This window comes from Rhamphochromis sp. 'chilingali' (genome assembly GCF_963969265.1).
Source record: "Rhamphochromis sp. 'chilingali' genome assembly, chromosome: 3".
Classification (NCBI taxonomy): Eukaryota; Metazoa; Chordata; class Actinopteri; order Cichliformes; family Cichlidae; genus Rhamphochromis; species Rhamphochromis sp. 'chilingali'.
In genome coordinates this window covers 16,521,988-16,542,659 of record NC_137931.1, presented here as the reverse complement: position 1 = coordinate 16,542,659, position 20,672 = coordinate 16,521,988, and the positions used below count along the sequence as shown (strand labels likewise).

The window sequence follows — 20,672 nt, the reverse complement described above, 5'->3', positions numbered from 1 at the left end:
AATAATATTCGAAAAAAAAAAAAAATTTTTTAAACTGGTTAAAGCTATTTTAATCTTAAAATATTTGCATTGGTTAGTCACAGATTTATTCTTTTGTTCTTTTTTTTTTTCCAAAGAAGGAGATGCCGTTATACCACTCACAGGTTCTGAAAGTAAAACAGTACAGTCACAGCAGTGGGCTGTGGAGGAAATGAGTTTCAGTATGTAACACCCACGGTCCCCATACATCACTGCCAAACAATCTCAAAAGAATCCAAGCTAGTATGAGGGTATCACTTCATACTATTGTGATATTCAGCAAAATCAATTAAAAGAAGCAGCGAAAAGACAGCAGATAAAGTTTTTTATTTATTTAACCCAGTGCCGATCCACATTAGCTTAAGATTTATCTTGCAGCACAAGTGCAGGACACTATTTAACAGATTTATTGATACAAAAAAGGAAAAACACTGTAAAAGCAACACAATCAGCTTGTTAGCTTCTTATCATCAAAGACATTTATTAATATTTAAACCTTCAAACTGTGTTTATATATAAAGATAACAGACTTCACTGTAGCATTATACTCTGAGTTTCTATGATAAACCAATAACTGCCCATGCAGGCCAATAAACCTAGCACTGGTGCTCCCTACAGTTTAACTCTGTAAATTATAATACTGTACAGCAATGGCAGCAAATGCAAACACACACATAGACATAGATGCACTCTGTGTTTCTTTTGAACTCAGATTACTCACCCAGACACATAGAAAGACACACAAACGCCTTCTATCTCTCAGACAGTTATGCAAACAGTAATTCTCAGGATTCATGTGCACAGAAATTGTTTGGGCGGTGTTAACCACCGAGCACACAAAGGTTACAGGTCGACCACCCGTCTCTGTCCTGCAGGCAGCAGCTAAAAATAACAAACTTTTCATTCTTTTCCACCACAAACCATCCTTCAGGGTGACTCACACGGGCCCGTTTACTAAAAGTCAGATTTTTTTTACTTTCCCGTAACTTGCAAGTTCACAATTGGTGCCGTTTTAGCCATCGTTCTTCTCTACATCACAACCACAAATGGAGGGATGTCAGGTGAAGCAACAGCTTCGCAGTGGTGATATTGGTGTCCCACAGCAATCAGGCAAAGAGCAAGTGATGTGGCTTGAAATGTTCAGCCACCTTAAAAGGTTCAGAAACAAAGTATTTTCACAATTACAAAGTCCAAACGGTTTTGGTGGTTTCGGTTTTTCTGTGTCACGTTTGTTTGTGCCTCTGGTCTTCCAATTCTGAAGAGATTTTCAGTTAATATCTGATGACACCTACATATATGTGACATCAACATTTTTTCTAGTTTAGTGATCTATATAAGGGTTTTAGAGATATATATGCATATATATGCATATATATGCATATATATATATAGAAAAGTGTAGTTACAGTCATGGTCAGATGTTTACAAACACTCATCATGGACATGAATGTCATAGTAATTTTGGGCTTCCAATGATTTCTTTGAACTGTTCTTTTTCCAGGGTAGAATGATTGTACAGGATTCCATAAGTTTGAACTTATTTTGGATTTTCTCTAATCCACACAGGCTCAAACATGCATACAGACTCATATACATACATTTCCTTATTTAAATCTTTGAATAAGTGGCGCTAAAGGTTTTACATTGTCTTTAACTTGACAAGAGCAAAGCCTGTTAACGTCTCACTAGTCATCATAATTGACTACAACTGGTAATTTCAATTGCTAGCAAAAAAAGGATTTGTTTTTTCAGCACTCATTGGATTTACCAATATTGTAAAAATTGAGAAGTTCTAAGTAGGAGAATTGTAGATATCTACAAGTTGGGAAGGTCTCTTGAAGCCGTTTTTAAACAACTGCAGACTGTTCAAGCAAGTAAGTACAAGGTATTCAGATGCATCACCACTTTGCCAAGATCTGGAAAAAGACCAAAAGTGTCACCATCAGATTTGAGGAATTTGCTTAGGATGTTCAGGAACATCAAGGCTCAAGCGTGCCATGAGCTGGAAACTACTGGAACACCAGCAACACTGTCCACAGTGAGGCCAGTTTTACATCACCATGGACTAAGATGCCAACTCTGCTCCAAAACTGACACCTTCAAGCTCGACTAAAATTTGTAGCAGCCCGCATGGAACAAATGCCTTCTGGAGAAGAGTTTCATGGTCAGATGAGACAAAGATTGAGCTGTCTAGCCACAATGACACAAGGCATGGAGACTGTTTTGCAGCCAGTGGTACTGGGGGCATTCCACAGAGTAAATGTAATAATGAATGAGAATCACTACCTCCAAATTCTGCAACTTCACCTCAAATCAACATTTAGTTGACTGACAACACAACTGAGTGTTCCAACAGGACAATGAAACACACATCAAAACTGGTTTTGGAAGGTATAAACGGGCTGACAAGAAGCTGTTGGAATGGTCTTCTTAAACCTCAGCCATACTGAAAATTTGTGAACAACACTTTAAAGCCAGGTCTGTGTCAGCTAACCAACCAACTTAAATGAAGTCTACAAATTTTGGCAACAAGAGCGGTTTTTGCTTCTTGATGACTACCAAGTACATCTGGCTAAAGTGCAACTTGCTAAAGGACACTTAACCAAATGTTAGTATGGTGTTTCAAGCTTTGTGTAATTTGGACCCTGTGTGGATTAAAGAAAATCCAAAATCAGATCAAACTTGTTCACTCAAGTCTTGTTTTTTAAAGTAATTAAAGATTTATATTGCACAATCATTCCACCCTGGAAAAAGTAAAGTTCAAAGAAATCATTATAATCCTCAAATAACCATGACATTCATACCCTAGATGAGTGTTTGTAAACTTCTGACCACAACTGTAAATTTACATGACACTTCATGCAATCATATAGCTACTGAAAGTTGAAAAAATATATAACTCATCACACCATTTTCTGACATCAGAGAATAACTAAAACACACATACAAACACACACATGTACAGACACTACAACGACTTCTTAAGAGAGGAAGCACTGTTTAATCTCACCACTGGAGCTCCATTTTGCCACATCTACTTCTGCATCTCTCAGCCTTGCTATCTTTTATATAAAAGGGTTTCATCAACAAACATCTCCAGTGCTCTACCGTAAGTATAATAACTAGCATTAAATAATGTGGTTTTAGTTCTGTTTACTTTGTAGTAAATTGGTGTCCACACTAGCAGTACCCTCCCAGCTCAGCCCAGTGTTGGCTCAGCTCTGTTCCCTTCCTCCTTCCTCTGAATACTGAATTGAAGGGCACGGTGCTGAGCAGCTAGGTCAGGCTCAGAGCTTCACTGGACCTTCATCAAAGCAGCGGTGAGGGCAGACTCCAAATCAGTCTGGATAGAAAGAGACAGACACACAAAGTTATTTGCCATGCCTGCACCTTTGTCCCAAGAACACCGGAAAATTTTCAGTGTTTAATTTTCCACTTCAAAATCTATCACACAATCCTTCCTTGACAGCCTTGCATGTCCTGTTCAGACTGTAACCGCCTTTTCCTGGTAGGATGTTGTTTAGATTTCATTAGTAAAGAGACTTTTTCAGGTTGATGAGGGCAACATCAGGTTTCTAGGACATTGGTCCATTAGTCACTCGTTAAGTTTTCCATCGATTTTAAACCACTATCAAGAAACCAACAACACTAAGGCCAAAACCCACCCTATTGGTATTTTTTTCCAGACCTGCAGCACTTGTTCATTTAGATCATGCATGAAAACACAGGTGTGTATGTCAGTTTATCATGTTATCATTTTTATCTTCATTATATGTATGAAGTGTATGAAGTGAGAATGCAAAAACTCACAACACCAAAATGGTAAACGGCCTGTATTTGTGTAGTGCTTTACTAGTCCCTAAGGACCCCAAAGCGCTTTACACGTTCAGTCATCCACCCATTCACACACTGGTGATGGCAGCGACATTGTAGCCACAACCACCCTGGGGCGCACTGACAGAGGCGAGGCTGTCGGACACTGGTGCCACCGGGCCCTCTGACCACCACTAGTAGGCAACGGGTGAAGTGTCTTGTCCAAGGACACAACGACCGAGACCGTCCAAACCGGGGCTCGAACCGGCAACCTTCCGGTTACAAGGCGAACTCCCAACTCTTGAGCCACGATCGCCTTAACCAAGCAAATGAATAATAAAAACATGTACTTATTGTTCTTCTTTGCAAGTTTCATATTGTCTAAGACAAAGTAGTCAGTGACAGGCACTATTAGTGTCACTGTTTGACAAATGCTTATTTACAGGTATTGAATAGCGAAACATTTCACTGGCCTAAAAAAAGTTCGCAAAATGTATATAAAAACACATACATGTACACGTACAGGTAATGACAACAAGGTACACGTATACGTAACATTTGCTCATTTTGACATCAGCTGATGATCTATTAGGATTTGAGAATTATAAACATAATTCCCAGAAGCTAAATAGATTTTTATAATCCTGGTAAAAAGTTCCATCCAGACTGTGTAATGTGTCTAGGAGAAGTCTTGAACAGACATGCATACATATGCTATGATAATTATATGGGTTAAGAAAAGCTAATGGACCAGTCTATAGCCATTTTCATAAAACATAGCTTTATGGAAACGTAGTTTTTAGTATGTGCATTTAAGACCACTGAAAAAGGAGCATGATATGAAAGATGGGTGTAGCAACTAGGACATGAGCAACATTCATGTCAATCCATCAAAAATACCGGTTGAGACATTGAAAGGAGTTACACAAGCTGACCAAAAAAATCCCAGTCTATATGGCATTGTCAGTAACTGGACTGTTTATAAACTCAGTCTTGTAATTTTAAATCCAAAGTGGCTCTTAAGCTGTGGCTATACATAACTGTTTGATTGATCATCCAGTTTTATTAATCAAGATCGGAGTTTGAGGTTAGTCTATAAAAAGAAGCCCTCAGAGTATTTCTAAATGTAAAAATGTCACAATATCATCGGCGACAGGGTGTATTAACTTGATATAAATCCCACTCAGGAATGCAAAAAGAAACACAGCAAGCCCTTACACGTCTGTGCACTCACAAAATCCCCAAAACGCCCCCTCATATCTAAAAAGATCACATACACAAAATAATGAAACACTGCATGAATTCCACAGACATAATTGCCTGCCACACCTAAATCTACATGTGGCAGTAATGTGAGTTATTTAGGAAAGTCTATAGCACCACTGCAAAATCGACACATGGAGGCTAAAAGACAATTAGAGCATCAGCGACAGGTTAACTGTGCTGTGAGTTAGTGGAAAATCATTAGTGCAGATGGAAATTAATGCTTGTTAAAGCTGTTTGTTGTTTCAGTGTGGCAACCAGTAGGTGTCACCTTCTCCACATTAGGAAGCTGTGTTCCTTTTAAGATAACATGAGACTAAAGTTTGTTCCTTTGTCCTCCCTCTGATATCTTGGGAGCTATCAGTTCTGCCCCCATGATTCAAGTGGTAACTGTGTTTGTGTGCTGGACCGGATGTGGTGCCAGCCCCATATTTCCTCTGGTGCCTCAGATTAAAAGATGCCACTGAAAACATTTTCTTTCCATGATTAAAGATTTCACACTCTTATCTTTAGTTGTAGTTCAGCCAGCGGCAGACCTTGCGGTCCACATATCACCACCCAACCACGACAAAAATCATGCAAACACTGCCCCAAATAGACCAGCAACATTTTACTGGAAGAGGCCCCGGCCTTGGTCCTTCTTCCCAGCTGAGATCGAGGCAGGCAGAGTGCGAATTACACCCACTGTTTGAGCAGGAACTACCGGGGCCTATTTGTGGCTTTTTCATGGTCTGTCTTCAACCGCAGACATTACAGTACCTCAATGGGTTCACAGTGGGTTTCTCTGGAACTGGGCATTTCAGAGACTTTTGTCAGCAATAGTTTTAGAGACCGGCTGGTGCACAGTGCAGGATTTTCAGCTTTTCCTCTAACTCAGAGAGGAAGTACAGATGTCCTGAGGTGAATTGCTTAAAAAAATGACATGGTAGGAAATATTAAGGCAAATTACATTACAAGCCATAAACTTAATTTTGTTAGTCAGAGCATCTTTGGAAACACATGGTAACCTGCTATAGTTTGTTTTGTTTTGGTTATTCACCAAAAGAGGTTATTTTGTAATTTGTTTCCAGCACTCAGCAAGATTTGAATCAAAACATGATGGTTCTTGTTGGTTTGGGTGATTATGCTGTTAATATCCTTCCCAGTCCTTATAAATTAGATTAATACTTTTAATTAATGCATAAACTGATGTTTTAACTGTGGTTGTTACTATTTTTCCACAGATATATTTAGGAAAAGTAATGTAAAAACAAGACTTGCATGGAGACTATTTCTTTGGTGGATTTCATGGTTTCATTAACAACAGTTCTGCTCTCATAACAGTGCAAGCTGAGTACAGCCAGGTCCCCTAGCATCTTATGTGTAGCTAAATCCGACAAATCACATGCAGCGACCATGCCTACAAAAATGACAGACAAGATTACAATTACAAGGTGGATGTTAACAAGCAATATTAGATCCTTAGCAGGACTGAAACACAGACAAACTTAGCAGAAGGTCGTTCTGATTTGTAAAAGGAATGTCACTCATGTTTGTTTCATTCTTTGTAAACTACAACTGGCCCAATTTGAAAACCCATTGAATAGTGTGCTGGCATAGTGCTGGGGAAAGTAACTAGCTTTTCTATGCTTCCAGTATTGCCAGGATGTCTGGATAGCTCATACCCGATTGAAGACTCCCTCTCCTGCGTGCCAGGAGACAAAAGCAGATAAATTTACAATAGCTAATAAAAAACTAAATTACCATGAGAAGAGTTTCTAGATTGCGTTTAATCAAATTAAATCTCTTGCTTGTTCTCTACACAAGATTTTAACCTTCATGCAGCCAACGCCATTTCAAAAACAGCTGGTCAAAAGAACTTGGACTTCAAGTGGACTATCAGAATCAGAATACTTTATTGATCCCTGGGGGAAATTATTTGAGCAGGAGCGACTGTAACAGGCTGCACGCTGGTTGGCGCATGCGCACTGAATGTGCTACAAAGGGAAACCAGAAACCATTCTAATCACCTTGAAAGTCAGTATTTTGTATGATGACCTTTATTCTTAAATATATCCTGAACTCTCTTAGGAAGCTTTGTAGTCATTTCTTTAAGTAGTTTTCAGGAATAGGTTTCCAGACTTCTTAAAGGACATTCAAAGCTCTTCTTTGGATGTTTCTGCCTTTTGTTCTGTTCTCTTGTCAACATGATGCCACAGTACTTCAATAATGTTGAGGTCTGGGCTCTGGAGAGGCCAATCCATGACTGAGTGTTCCACTGTGTGTTTTTCTATGAAGATACCTTTTTACGGCATTGGCACTGTGTTTGTCGTGCTGAAAAATGAAGCTTTTTCCAACCAGATGCTTTCCAGATGGTATTGCATGGTCAATCTCAATCTGACAGTACTCTTCTGTTTTCATACTTCCATCAAGTTTGACAAGATCACTAACACTACTGGCTGAAATGTGTCCCCAAACTATGACTGTGCCTGGGACTTTTACAGATGGCTGTAGAAATGCACTATTTTACCTCTCTGCTGCCCCCCTCTGTACATATTGATAATGATTTGAAGCAAAAATTTCAAACTTGAACTCTTAACTCCATCAGACCTGTTGTCACTAATTTTCAGTCCAGTTATTGTGTAATTTGGCATACCTCAGCTTTTACTCCCAGTTTTCCTCAAGACCGTGACTTGAGCTAACCTTCCACTGAGATCGTTTCTGATGAGCCTTCTGAAGAGTCAGATGTCTCAGGTTCTGTGTGATTTGTTTTTTATTTTTAAGGAGACAACATTCAGATACTGTTCATCTGCTGTATAGTCTTTCAGGCATGACACTTCTTCTTTTGTCCTCCACTTGTCCAATTTCCTCAGATTTCTTAAGGACACACTGCACACCATACACCATGCAGACATAACCAGTTTTCAGCTAATAGCTCTTTGGGAATCACCTTGGTAGTCACCAAAAATACTATTTTCTGCCCTTCAAACTGTGTTATCTTTGGCATTTTTCACAGATTCAACAAAAGAAATGGAAAGAAATTGTTTTTTTGTTTTGCAAAATACTAGCAACAATCTACCTAAAGATACTATTTAAGATTGTTTTTGCAAAGTTGTGTGTCAAGAGTTTTTCACAGTACTCTACTTTCATATGCAAATAACTCTTGATCCATATGTATAAACTAGATCCAAGTATGGGAAAGATGCATTGCAGCTGAATTTTTACACGTGATACTATGTTTATATTGTGAATTGATCCTGTAACTAGAATTAAATTTTCTATTAATGACAGCGATGATCTTGGCTTAATCACTGTGTCATCAGGTGATATCATAAAATCATTAAATGATCAGTATACATGAAGCTGTCTGATTTTAAAAAATAAAACAAAACTTGTCAGGTTATCTAAAAGTAAAAACAAAGACACTTTGCATCACAGCTTTAACTGCAATCTGAATCACATCACAGTAAAAGCCTGTGTTTGCTCCACATCCCAACTTGGCCAAGACTGGGAAATACATATGGTAAGAGTGTGTCTGTACAGCTGAGTATGAGAGGGGACGTTGTTATCAACTGGGCAGCCTTTCAGCTTAGGACTTGTCACAGTTCCCTCATCCAGGCCCCCTTAATGTCTGCCTTCTTTCTTAGTCTCAGGGATTAGACCAAGAAAGAGGGTCTTTTCTTCTGCCTGCTAACTCCAGACAATCGGCACAATCACTTGTTATTCTGCTCAAGTCCCACATAGTTGGAAAACAAGGAAACTTGTGGTTCAAGGAATGTTTCAAGGAAACAAGGGCTTCATTTCCTGGGAAAAATCTATTTTTACAACGAAGCCACTGCAATCTATTCAACATATCCCAAGCTCAATTTTCTGGTCAAACATGGCACAATCAATCACACTGCTAACATAGTATTTAAGAGTGTTCCTGACAAAAACAGAACCACCCTTATATCAGCAGCATGAATGGGGACTCTCTTGTGTGGGCAAAACCTAGCTTTGAAACTTGACATGAAGAGGTGACAAGGGTGCAGTGCAGTGAATTCCCACCTTTACAACATCGCTGAAAACTTTTTTTAAAAATTGAAAAAAAAATCTTTGAAAAATCAAACATGAAAATGTCCATGAGGGGATGGCATATTTAAGCTATAATGGATTATAGTTTTTTGACTGTTGTTGATGCGTGAGATTGTATTAGCTATGGATGTCAAGAACAGTCATGTGACCCAACCTTGACACATCAGCTCCACTTTTGTTTTTCTTCCTTTACAGCTTTTGTTTTGCCAGCCAGAACACCAGCTTCAAGCCAAGGCCTCTGTCAATACAGCACAAGCCAGAGTTTCCCTGGCTCCCTTTGGTGTGGAGGTAATTTATCATAAGGGGGAAATGGGCAACCACCCACATGCCACATTACATTGGCAACTCACTCAGTCATTATTGTGGGAAAGGTGTTAACAGCAGAGAAGGTAGTGTCAATGACCTCGGAGAAGGCATCTGCCATGTCGCCTAAGTGTGAAAAGAAGCTGAATATTGACCTTTAGAGGGTGTTTTCTGGTAACTGTTAGTGTGTTTCATGTTTTGTTATAATAAAAACAGCTGAAACATCAGAAATCTCCAACTTAACTGTAATTATATATATAAAAAATATAAACTGTAATATCCTTTTTTGTAATCAAAATTGGCAGACACAGCTATTAACATTGGCAGAACTAAGCTGTGAATGGTTTCCTTCCTGGCAGCTAAGTATCTTTCAGGCTATGCATTTATTGTTAATAAGCAATTTATGCTTCCTTGTATTCCTATTATTTTCCCTGTCTGCAAAACACAATGGATTAATAATGTCAGCTAAAAGAATCACATTTTTTATGCCCAATGGGAACTAAAAAAAAAACAAAAAACAAATACAAATACAAAAACCCACATTCTTAATTTCTAATTAGTTCAACTTGAACTCCAAAGACTAAGTTAAAGATGCCACTGTGACATCACCAACTGTCACCAACTAATGCTGGCTAGTTAGCTTGGTTAGTAAGGTACATCTGTACTTTTATACTATCTGTGGTATAAAATGGGATTCTATCTTCATCAAAAACAGGGCTTGAAAAAAAAAATTAGTAAAGACACAAATGAGTTATCAGAATCAAAATATCAGAAATTGGTAACTTATCATTGTCACCAAGAAGGGGCAAATTAGCTCTAGAGACCAACACTGTTTTATGCTCCAAAGATATTTCTTTGGGAACTGACCCACTTTGAAGGCTGATTGAAGTGGTCAATTGAGGAGCTGCTTTTATGTCTTTCTTGAAATTGTTTTTCAGTTCCTGATGTTTGCTCATCATTTTGAGAAGTTATTTATTCTCCCATTGCTACAAAAACAAATATTTACATCTTTGCTGTCAGTGTTGTAAATCTTTACTACGTTAGAGTAAGTTAGAGTCACATTTGTTTCAACTTGGTAGTGAAGACACCAACAATCTTAAAAAAAAAAAAATAATAATTATATATATATATATATATATATATATATATATATATATATATAGTAAGTATGTAAGTATGTTAGAAAATAGGGGTGACGAGAGTAAACTCTGAGCTAAAACTAGCTAAAATGTTAATGGTAATGATATATGATCTACCTCCTTTATATACAAGCATTCAATAATTTTCCCCCTTTTTGTTCATTTTCAAAATTACAAATGACAAAATAATTAGGTTTAACTTTGAAAAGAAAACAAGTTTTATCTGTCAGTCCTTGAAGCAGTAGTTGTGCCACTGTAGTTCTTGGAGGCTGATTTGGTATGTCACAGTCCATAAATGCCAAGATGTTTTCTGTTCATGTAACCAGAAGAAATGTGGACACTTTATCACAGTCACGGTGACAAGAGGCACTCAAAACTTGGCCAGCACAGCAGGCCACTAGACAAACACTGCATATGCACTGAGGGTTTTTCTCACATCATGGACATCCTGTGATAAAGGAAAGCCTAGAAAACCTTAAGTAAAGCAGAATTTAATAAAAAAAAAACAAAACAACAACAACAAAAAAAAGTCTGGTAATTTCTTCTGCTTGACATATATAATTACATGGTTCCTCATAAAGGCTTCCCAGAATAACTGTTTTGCTGAACTTTGAGGGAATACCTCAAAGGGCTTCTCATGGACTTTCTTCAGCCATGTTTTCTGGAGCTACTAGGATTGAGAGTGCCAACCATATAAGGGAAATCTTCATATGGTCTCGTAACAGAAGTTAGTCTATGTTTGATGACAGGCTGTAATTTATTATTGCAAAAACTACACTCACTGCATTTCTGAAATGCCTTTTGACACCACTAAACGGCAAAGCTGGCCTTGTTGCGTCAAGCTAAATCCTAGCACTCCAGTAACTGAATGCTATTTAAGAAATGCAAATGTGAAGCTTTTTAAAAAAAAAAAAAAAAGCTTAGATTTTAGACTCACCATCCGTACAGATGAAGCACTTGCAGAGACACACACACAAGCACAAGAGGAGGACCGCTGCCACACCGCACACAGAGATGAGGATAACCATGGCTGGACCCACTGTGGCACACAAACACACAAGCTCACATTTCCTCCAAAACACAGATGATGTCTAAAAGTAGGATATATATTATGTATGACATCTGGAATAAACATGTTAGGTGATGTGGTAAGACAAGAAAGGTTCTCTGTACTAAAAATAATCCTTCCCGTACTATGTGGCATTACAGGATTCGGGACCCCATCAAAGCAGCCATAATTACCCAGCACTAAAATAGCAGAGAATTCACATTTGTCAACAAAAGCTCCTGTTCCTAGTAAAGGAGCTTTTACACATTATGGCATATTATATTTGCTATAATGTGTGACAGGACAAGACATCATTCAGGAGGTCCTCACTGTTTGTGTTGAGGGACATCAACAGGGGTTTATTCAAACCCGGGTGGTGCACGATGCACTTGATGGACAGGTCGCTGAACAGCCCAGACTGGAAGAGTAGCGTGCTCGTCACTATTGTTGTACCGTCGCCTTGTTCGTAGGCCGACGAAAATGGTGGGCCTAGGGTTCGGTTGTCACTGCCGACGTTCCACATGATCTCCGCTGCAGGCCGGGACTTGGCCGTGCAGTTGGCCTCAGTGATCCCTGAAGGTGAGGTCACCTGGCTCACCTCTGGTTTGGGTAAAACTGTAGAGAGACAGACTGAGTTAATGGCTGCTTGAAGTTTATTTTGCAATTTTTCTTAGGTCATTTTTTCATTCTGTGTTACTCTTTTTTGGTATTCTTTTAGTTACACCACAGAAAACAAAGATTTGCTCATCTGCCTTCCTAATGAAGATGGACAAACAGAGAACATCGCCTGTCAATCTTTCTGCCCCGACGACACAGTGACACAAGTCGTCCTCCGACAGGCCTGGAAACAAAAGCCAGACGGAGAACAGAGCCAGAGCAGCTTTTACTGACTGTGTGTGTGTTTATGTGTGTGTCTGGATCTGGTGTCTGCTTCCAACAGTTCAGACAAAAGCAAAGCCTGTTAGGAAAGCAACATACGCACACACACAAACACACTAGGCTTTGTGTCTAGGGAAACAGTAAACCACTCATCCCCTGGGCTTGATCCCACATTAATCACCACTTTCCCCTCTGTGACACCCCTCTCTCATTATCACTCCAAAAGCACCCACACACGCACTCACAGAGGAAGATCAGCAACTACTCTCACTCCTGGAACTTTTGCTCATGATCACTAGAGCTACATTTAGTCTTCTGATGGAAATCTACGTCCCAACTGACGTTTTAACCCAAAACTCCTTTTTTTCTCTATACCACAATCTTGCACACCATTCAAGTCAAGTTGTGGTATACACTGATCCAATGCAGTTACACTTCTCAGGAGGCGCAGGCCAGGTTACGTGGAAGCTCACAGCATACAATTAAAATGGGACTCTGGTTCTGGCATAAGTTACTGAGTAGATCTGATGCAGAAGTATAATTCATGTGTAAAAGTGTAATAGTGGTCTAAGCAACTCTCTCTCACTGAGGGGAAAAATAGATCAGAACAGTAGTTAATGACCCTCTCCAGTACCTCTCACCTTTGAGCTGCCTGTGGTTTGTTTATACACTGCTTTTCCTTTTCCTGAGCTATATACAGGATCCACACACACATACACTAGTACACATTTCCTCTCAGCCCTCAGTATATTCTCATTGTGGTACATGTCAAGACCCTTTTCCGAGAGGGTGAAAGATAAGGCAGAGACCATAGAAAGGCGCCAGCACCAGTGTATTTAGCCCGAACTTTACAGCCACACCTTGTTTTTCCTCTTTTGTGTATCATGTTCTGGGTTAAAGTTAGGAGCAGGTTTAGGGAAGAAAACTAGTTTAACTTTCTAGCATGTGACACTAACCCATACTGTATAAATGTTCCTGTAAACAAATACAGGATTGGTAATATTAATAATATGTTTTACTTTCAGAGATCCATGTTCCGCGTGGGAAATTAACAATAGCGCTACTCATTGAACTGGAATGATCAGTTTGGTCAGTTCAAGGTCCCATGCCATTTAAATTTTTTTCCAACATATTATTTTTATTCTAAATGACACTAACAATGGGCACAGATTGATGGAAAGGATGGAAACACTTTTCCATGTCAACACCCAGCGAAATATTTATCTGACATTTCCTGGAAACAGCTCACATTAGTCATTTCCAGATGTCCAGAAATAGTCTTATCATCATCTTCATCATTATTATCATTATTATTATTATTATTATTATTATTAAGTGTTCCCATTATAAAATGAAAATTGTAGGTGTGCCTCCTAATACAACTAAAGCTAAAAGAAAATTGTTTTTTTTAATCTGCTCTAGTTTATATTTGCTAGCAAATGCTCATGCTCCAGTATTGTTTGTACCTGTAAGCTGTTCTATGTGTCTAAACACAAAAAAGAAAAAAACCCACATTGCTAGATCTTTCAGGATTTGTGGGTATAATTGATATGTTAGTGCGAAATAGCAAAAGGATAATTTCACAAGGTGCTATAGATGCAACAAGGCAAAAAAAACAAAACAACAAAAACATGCAATTTTAGCTTGTTGCTAGGTAGTTGCACGGCAACATGATTATGCCACAATATATGAGATAGATAAGAACAATCAGGGGTCTCAGATATACCTGTGTGACAAATTTGGTTCCTCAACTCTTAATTCTGAAGGACAAGTTGGTGGTCAAAGAAACTAACAGACAGAGATTTTTGTGTATTTCAATGAGAAGATTGCCGTTGCTCTGTTGTGGGATCTCCCAATCGTTTTATGTGTATATATGGAAAACTGGAGGCTGGGAGAGCAGCAGCAAGGGCCAACACATATAATAGGTACGACACTCACAAGCATGAAAGTAGGCTCTGTGGGAGATATGGGTTGCAAAGTGGCTTGCAGGTGGGTAGCAGCTGTTGTCAAGCTAAGGCAACTTAAATTGGGGGCTCTATATGAGATTTACCAATAAGATGTGTAGAAGGGTATCAGCTGACATGGCATGGTAATAAGATAAGCTACCATGACTACTTATCATGGCTACTGCCTGCCTGAAATAGCGCCTGAGCAATCATCCAGTGTATGATCCTTGCTTGTCTCAATTCGAGCGAGGAGGGTTGTAGTTTAACTTTGAAGAGTATATTCAAAGCTGGGGTTGTGGAGATTAGCCATATATAGAGGCGCTGATTAAATATGGCTACTGAGTTGCTAATGACTAAATGTCATGACAACTTTGTCAGCTATATGTAATGACAGACTTTGGATAACATAGAATTCATCACCTAATAGGGAACAATTTCCAAGGACCAAATACAGTAAAAAACAAAACAAAACAACCAAGTAAACAAAAAAATAAGATCTCACCATAAACAGAGAGGCATGTGGTGGCGGCCCGGGTGCCATCTGGGTACGTGTGGAACTCACAGGTGTAGCAGGCCTCGTCCTCCGTTCGGACAGCCTTTATCGTCAACTCAGTGTGTCCCAGGGTTCGGCTCAGGCTGACCTGACCCTTGAACTGTTCCTCTATTTTGTAATGGTTGCCTTCAGCAACGGAGCCAACAGTGGTGGTGTCACCCTGCTCGGCTGTCTTCCTCCACAAGACCTGTCGGACCCTGCCAGGGAGGCTGTACCAGCATGAAAGGGTGGTCGGCTTTCCACTTATGGCAGTCTTATTGCCATCGAAATGCACTTTTCCTGGTACACAGAAAATTGTAGCCAAATCAAGTCATTTTTATTTATACAGCAGATTTTAAAATAACAGGAGTTGCTCCAAAGTGTTTTATAGTCATCTAGTATGGAAAAGTAGCTGTCTACACTGATATTCATTAACTCCATGCAGCTTTTAGGGTATAAGAGATGGTCTTTAAATAAGAATAATGTATGAGCACATTTAGCAGTAACAACAGAAAGCACTAAGGTTAGCAGCCTGGGTGGGCTCTCCTGCTCCTGCTGATCTGAGAGTTCAGACTTTAACCTGCTACTTCCGGTTTTACAGGATTTTGCTGCCCTCAGGCAAAACAAAGCTTATACTGTGCAATGTGACTTCCACAAATAAACACAGTTGCAAAAGAGGCTTTGACTTTATCATAAAGGCACAAAAGTTCAAATGTCAGTTGGAGCTGCTACCTTGAAAAATGCAGACCGAAGACTGTTGTTTTTAAGAAAACAGAATCAAGGGGATGTTATGAGAACCACCAGTAAGGATATTATTGCAGAATGGGTCTAAGGAGCTTGGAGGCTAGTGAAGAGGTTTTATCTCTCAATCAAGAAGCTTCTTCAGTTCCAGGAGAACAAGTCCCACTAGGGTTTAAATACCTGAGACTCTCCATCATTTGGTTTTAGAACTGAAGAAGCTTCTCAGATGAGAGCTTAAACACCTACAAGAAACTCAAAGTTCAGTCACTTCCACAGACATGACAGAATGGGAACATTCCTAAAAACGGCTCTGAGGTTAAAGCTCATTTTAGACATATTTGTAAGATTTACTCTCACCGATGATATTGAAGCACGCCAAGCCTTGTTGCGTGCCCTTGGGGTAAACATCAAAGATGCAGTGGTAGCAGCCGCTGTCAGCAGCCTGCACTTTCATGAAGGTTATGTAGCTAGCGTTGTGATGAGAGACAGTGAGCTGCACATTTTGGTCTTGGTGACTGATGTGGGGCGACGTCCCCTGTTCGTACGCCAGAATGAGCTTGTGGTGCTTGTTGAGCCAGCGCACTTGGTAGACCATATCACCTGGCTCCGTAGTGATGTTGCAGCCGAGCAGTAAGGGACGACCTGCCTCTGCGGTCAGATTAGCGGGACCTAAAACCTTACCTGACGTAAGGCACAAACACAGAGTCAGCTCCTGTAACTCTAAAGACTTTTTCACTGGTAATTATGTGGGGAAGTAAGAGTAACACTGAATTTAAAAACAAAACCCTATTGCATTACAAAGTTGTGAGGGCTTGAAAAGGGGGCATCTGGACTTGTTTTTTTCTGGAAAATTTTTTTTATGTTTGACTAAAAGTGGTCTGATTGGCCTTTTTAATGCCCAGGTAATGGAGAACCTACAATGAAGTTTACACAAAAATACAAAATTCCATCCATCCATTTTTAGATCACGTGGGGTAATACAGAGGTGTTTCCAGGCTAGCCAAGAGACATAATCTCACCAATGTGTCCTGGGTTTACCCAGGACATACTCATTACACATCACAAGTAGAAGGAGGAGGGGACCTCCAGATCAGATTCCTGAACTCTATGACTAGATGGAATAAAATTAGAATATAATTTAAAATCTTTATTCTGAACCCTAAAAAAATAGGGTTCCCTAAATTTTCTTTAGGGTTTTTCAAATTTTACTGATATGTCAGTACAGACTTTGTGGTTGGTTTATTGAAGCACGCCAATAAACCAACCAGATCCCTAGTTTCAAGTGTTATTTGACACATTGTGGAACTCATTTATTAAATTCTGGTCCCACTTAGAGTAAGCTAGTAGGGTAGACTATCAATTACTGTCTTCCGTGGTGTGAGGCTACCTCATTGCTATTGTATGACAGTGCATTGTGCTCGGCTTCTAACTTGTCAGATGTGGTTAAAAAAATAAAACAGCAATGGGTAAAAGTCCTAGAATAAAATCCACAACCAACTGGTGATGACACGATGGCTAATTCCATTTTTTATAAACAGCTTTTGATAAACACATTTGCTGCTGTGCAAAAATATTGTGCAATTATGCATCGAACTAATGAGTCTAGTAAGGTATGTAGAAATAATCACATCAGCGACACGAAACAGAAGTCAAACAGGTTGGGCACAACTGCTTCAATCTTAGATAATTGCATTTTTTTTAACTCTTAAAAATAAAAAATAATTACAGCTATGATATAGAGCAAGAGTAATATGAAGACAAACCAGGACATATGCAGTTACTTTCTTGCAGAGGCAATTCCATGCAAAACCAAGCTCACCATTAAACAAAAACGAACTCAATAAAGTTAGAGTTTTCTCTTTCTGACTTTTGCAATCTCATGCCTACAGTTTGTAAGCTAACAGTCTGCTCTGAAAACAGCCTAGGCCATTGTGAAACTTTGGTTATAGCAGCAAGTGTAATCATCATGTAAAAAAGGAGGCTATAATCATTTTGCAAAAACACAGAAAAAAAGAAGAAACTCAAAAATTAAACACGCACACGTATCTGGAATACCTTGCGTCGTAGAGACAGCTGCTCCTACGATCCAGAGCAGCAGACGCAGCGGGATAGAGGACCCACACATCGCACACTGAAGCAGGGTAACCGACTCAAGTACTGACCCAATCTTACATCCAGACTGCAGCTGCACACACAAACGCAGTCAGGGAGTTTGACCACAACCTTAATCGCAGCGGGGAAACCTCAAGGTTAAGCACTTTTTACAGCTTCTGGCTAAATAAACAGGACAAAGAAAAAAGGAAATAATATTCCTAAAAATCATACCCCTGTCAGCTGTCCAGTGCTCTACTTGTTGAGCCGCTGCTGGTCAGAACTGTAGATCCTGCATGTTCTTGGGAAGCTGTCAGCTGTAATGGAAAAGCCAGAGGAGGACATTAGCAAAGACGTCAGCATCATAAGAAATTAAACTTTTTCTTTAGTATTCTTTTTTCTTTTGGACATCTGTGCATCCCACGGTTAGTTTCCTTTAAAAGTTGCTGCTATGGCGATTTGTAAGCATCAACAACAACAGATGCTGATTCAAGGAACATTACCTGGGGTCTAATAGGGGGTTTTATATCTTAATCAACAGCATGCGCTCACTCCGGTGAGCCCATAATTATCTGGCAACGCAACACAAGCACACCTCTTACATGTCTAGACAACATCAAGCCCTGAGGTTTCGACATCGATACCTGCAACCACAAAGGAATTACAGTGGCCGGATGCTGAAGATGGAGGTTGGAGGGAGTCATTAAGGTGAGCACAGCATGCACAAGGACATGCAAAGCAGAGGGTGTGCAATCACCAGCCGAGCCCAGCAGTGAGTAAGCTGTAAACATCATACTCTGGCATAGCTCTGCTCTCATTGTTTCACAGAGACAATAGAAAGTCACCACTGTGGCTTTACTTGTGAATTGTACTTGGCTTGCATCAGCTCTCCGCATCCTGGAGAAAAAGGCTGGAGGAATTTGGCACAAAGTGACTTTTGATTAAACTTGCTCTGAGTCAGGTGAAGTGGACTTACTGGTAAAGAGAAACCTGCCTAAACCACAAGACAGACCACGTCCAGACCTCACAGCTTTTACGGGCATTATTTTGCACCATTTACACTGTCAGCCATCTGGCTTCAAACAAGCTGCCTGCTCCTGTTGGGCAACAGTTAAATCACTTTTCCACTATAAAGCCATACTGATGTCTCACAGTAGGCTGGGAGACTCAGTCAACAAGGCCAAACAGATGTAGGCTTTTATTGTGAAAGTCCAGCCTAATTTTCTTCACATCCAAGGCAAGTCATCAATGGAAGAGACAGCGAGGGAGCTAGAAGTTGACTGACAACAACATTTCAAGATCAACAAGTGAGGAAGTGAAACCTGGGTGCCAACCAAAATCCAGCCTCAGGAGACAGACTGAACACATCTTGAACAGATTTCTAAAAATAAATAAATAAATAAATAAAACAACAACAACAACAACAACACACACACAAAGATAATTTCCCCCACATTTAAAAACAAAGTTATCACATTTTTATTTTTCAAATAACAAAACGAATTCTCTTTTCATGAGAAAATCACTGTACTTAATAATATACTATATAATACTATAGTATAAAATAATAGGGACAGATTAGTGCAATGCATGAAAAATGCACAGTAAATATCAGTAAGCATATCTAAGTAAATATCAATCCTTTAAAATACTTTAGTCACAGGTGCAAAACAGGAAAAGTGTGATAAAGTTTGAGTTTATATTAATCCAAGTCATTTTAAGTCGATCACAGTCATTCGCTATGAAGGTTAAGGTCAAAGTTAGAGATGCTGTGAAGAATTTGACAGCAGGTGGGTTCAATTTAAACGCTCAAAGAAACAAATGCAAAGCATGCAAGCGTTAACCTTTAAAAATATTTCAGTCCTTCCGCACGTGCTTACTTAAAACTGCTCAGAATTTACAAGGAAAAAAATAAAAATAAATAAATACCTGCTGACAGAGTTTAATCCGCAAAGACAAATGGGACCCGGCGTTCGCCCTGTGCGTCAGGTGAGGTGAAACTGGAAAAGTATAATCCACAGCTCGTACATTAAACCAATACTCCAGCGTGTTGTTTCCTTCTGCGTTTTTTCAGCCCATGAACTTTGCAAACGACCCTCTGAGGACGGGAAAGATGAACAAACAGAGACCCCCAGAGGCCGAATGGCGCAACTGCAGTTCAAGAAATCAACTGCACAGGTTCAACCATTCGTTATTAGAGCTAATCTGCCACAAAGAAGCTCAAAAATAACCTTAATTTATTTTATTTAAAGTGTTTATTCAAGTAGACTAAGTCGTCTTTTTTAATAAAGGGAAAATTAAAAATATTTATGAGTTATTAAAAACCTTTTTTCTGTTCTTTGTTGAATTTGGATTTTAGATTATTCTGAAAAAGGTCATGACCCCAAACCTGTTTTTTGTTTTTTTAGTGGCCTAAACCTTTGTTACATTATATACATCTTTTAAATGTAACCGAAAGCAGCAGTAAATATGAAGGTGAAAACAATTACATGGACAAAGTGGAAGCAGTTATATAAAATGATTTATTTTATGAACAGAAAACATGAAAATAAAATAAAAATCAATGTGAAAATTGTATTAACAAAAATTACAAAAAATAAACACACAGACAAAAAAATAAAGACACACAGCTACAAACATGCATCCAGACAATTAAATTTAATTACAAACTCTCAAAGCTTCAGAACACATTAAACACAATCAGACCTTCTGATTCAGTTTGATTAAATGCATTTTGTTAAGTACTGTATGTTAAGTATACAATGATCAGCTGTCTGCTAGAAAAATACAGAAGACAGCCAATAGGTTTCAGATATAGTAAAAAAACTTGAGAGCATCAGGGTTTC

The 20,672-nt window shown here is 39.1% G+C and overlaps 1 protein-coding gene across 1 annotated transcript; it reads right to left on the bottom strand.

The window, feature by feature from the left end:
• Positions 1-382: 382 nt before the first annotated feature.
• LOC308394130 (nectin-3-like) lies at positions 383-19,887 on the bottom strand. The gene is made up of 8 exons (XM_080878303.1): positions 19,756-19,887; positions 18,061-18,143; positions 17,791-17,920; positions 16,093-16,416; positions 14,965-15,294; positions 11,968-12,252; positions 11,527-11,628; positions 383-3,361 (listed from the first exon to the last, which is right to left on the bottom strand). Exons 3-8 carry the CDS (start codon positions 17,858-17,860, stop codon positions 3,357-3,359), a joined length of 1,116 nt encoding a protein of 371 aa, XP_080734429.1. The 5' UTR covers positions 17,861-17,920; positions 18,061-18,143; positions 19,756-19,887; the 3' UTR covers positions 383-3,356.
• Between the last annotated feature and the right edge of the window lie 785 nt (positions 19,888-20,672).

Excerpts from the sequence above, each read along its gene's own strand:
- LOC308394130 (XM_080878303.1), bottom strand. The coding sequence starts at position 17,860 with ATGTGTGGGTCCTCTATCCCGCTGCGTCTGCTGCTCTGGATCGTAGGA. Across the intron at positions 15,295-16,092 it reads GGCGTGCTTCAATATCATCG|GAAAAGTGCATTTCGATGGC; the intron begins GTGAGAGTAAAT and ends TCTGTGTACCAG. Across the intron at positions 11,629-11,967 it reads GATGTCCCTCAACACAAACA|TGGGTCCAGCCATGGTTATC; the intron begins GTGAGGACCTCC and ends TGTGTGCCACAG.